This window comes from Chinchilla lanigera, unplaced genomic scaffold (genome assembly GCF_000276665.1).
Source record: "Chinchilla lanigera isolate Chin_1 unplaced genomic scaffold, ChiLan1.0 scaffold00007, whole genome shotgun sequence".
Taxonomy (NCBI): Eukaryota; Metazoa; Chordata; class Mammalia; order Rodentia; family Chinchillidae; genus Chinchilla; species Chinchilla lanigera.
Window position 1 is genome coordinate 147,515 of NW_004955408.1, and position 2,027 is coordinate 149,541.

Genomic DNA, 2,027 nt, shown 5'->3' on the forward strand with positions numbered 1-2,027 from the left:
TGGGGTCAGACCACAGAGTGAGAGTGCAGCCCTGAGAGGGCCTTGTGGAGACAAAGCATAGCCGTGCTTCCTGCTCTGGGGCTTAGAAGACACTGCCAAGAGGAAACCCCCCAGACCCAGGAGGAATGAGAGGGTTGAACTTCCCAGGAGTTCAACCAGCCAGAGCAGGAAATTGGCTAGGTCTCTGTGTGTTAGTTGAGCAAACAGTGCGTTCCTCAGGAAGATAGGGTGAGGCCCCAGCCCTGGGTATATGAAGGCTTCTGGGTTGAAGCTCGCCTTGGGTTCTGGAAGCATCCACCAAGGCCCGCTCTGTCATGAAGCTCGCCACCACCATCCTGGTGCTCTCTGTGGCCCTGCTCAGCCACTCTGGTGAGTGTCTCTGGGGGCTTGTGACAGAAGGCCGCCACCATCAGCACCTGCTCTTCCCCTGCTCCTTCTCCTGCTGATTCTGACTCTGTGGCATCCAAACTCTGGGCACCAGCTGTCAGTCCTTGCAGCTTTGACTCTAGGGCCTCCTCGAGGGACCCTGGCTCTCTCTTTCCTGTGGCCCTCCAGGCCTTCTGGGTCAGCCTGCCTGTGCCCCCAGCCTCTTCTCACACCCTGCTCACCCATGCACACGCCAGCCCTGATTTGGGAACATGCACCTGTTCTCTGCCTGGTGAATGCCCGGTCACCCTTCAGGGTACAGAACGAATGTCCCTCTTAGGAGACCTGCCCTCTAGCCTGCACAAAGAGCAGCTTCCTCTTCCCCCAGCCCCAGGGGCCTTCTCCAGCTCTCTGCAGCCTTCTCATGTGACCACGCCACCTCTCCCCATCTGTGTCCCCCAGACTCTGCATGGGGCAGCCATTAGGGAGGGAACAAGTGGGTGGACCAGGCTATTGGGTAGGCAGTGAAGGTGCCCACATCCCCCTGGATACAGACATGTGATTCTCCCCTCCTGTGTGTTGGCAGGTGATGCCTTCTTTGTGGAGTCCCTGGCTAAGCCTGTGGCTGAACCCATAGCAGCCCTGGCCCCCGCTGCAGAGGCTGTGGCTGGGGCTGTGCCCAACCTCCCTCTGCCCTTCAACCCCCTGAAGCTCATGCTGGCCAGCCTGGGCATCCCAGTGGAGCACCTCATAGAGGGTTCTAGGAAGTGTGTTGCTGAGCTGGGTCCTGAGGCTGTGAGAGCTGTGAAGATGCTGCTGGTAACCGCACCCCACCCCACCCCGCTCTGCGAGGGTATCCCGCCATGGCCACCCCGGCCCCAGGCAGGGAGACCTTGTCCTGTCCAGTAAGCCCACCCCTGGGAGAAGCTCAGGCTCACCCTCTGAATAGGGTTGACCATATCTGAACTGCAGGGGGTTGTGAAGGGTCCAGCATGGGGTACATGGTGCACCTCTCACAGCAAACACCAGTGGGCTGTGGTACTGGTCCCAGGATCCACTCCACCCAGTGGCACAGCCTTCCCCAGGGTCAGCACTGGTGCCTTCCTTTCTAGTCTGAGTGACCTTGGACAGAGTAAGAATGAGGGCCCCTCCTCATCTCCCTTTGGTGGCAGAGAGGAGCACACTCATGCTTGGCTCCTCTTTTCCAGGGGGCCCTGACTCTCTTTGGTTGAACCAAGAATGGAATAACACTGACTCAGGACAAGCTGCTGCCCACCTCAAGGACGGGAAACCCTGCTTCCATCCTGATGCTCCTACCTTCCCCAATAAACATGGCTGAGCTTTGAATGCGATGTTTTCTTGCCTGAAAACCAATCCTCATAGGGGCCGAGAGCACCTGCTCCAGATTGAGCAGGTTGTGTGTGTATGAGAAAGCATGTGAGTGGGCACTCACTGCTGGCAGGTGGTGTAGGGCCAGCGATCAAGAGTGACAGGAACTGAGTTAAACTAGATGTGGAAACTAACTTAGGGACTTCCCCCATATCTTCTGTAATTTTTAATGAGCAGAGCAGAGAATAGTTTTCAAATAAATGGAAATTATTTAATCCTTGAAGACTGGCAGAAATGTGCCAAACAACACCATTTATTGCTAATATCTGACG

General features: G+C 56.5%; 1 protein-coding gene across 1 annotated transcript; it reads left to right on the plus strand.

The window, feature by feature from the left end:
* The first annotated feature begins 262 nt into the window (after positions 1-262).
* On the plus strand, positions 263-1,713 carry Scgb3a1 (secretoglobin, family 3A, member 1). The gene is made up of 3 exons (XM_005376000.1): positions 263-369; positions 953-1,185; positions 1,575-1,713. Exons 1-3 carry the CDS (start codon positions 315-317, stop codon positions 1,596-1,598), a joined length of 312 nt encoding a protein of 103 aa, XP_005376057.1. The 5' UTR covers positions 263-314; the 3' UTR covers positions 1,599-1,713.
* The last annotated feature ends 314 nt before the right edge of the window (positions 1,714-2,027 follow it).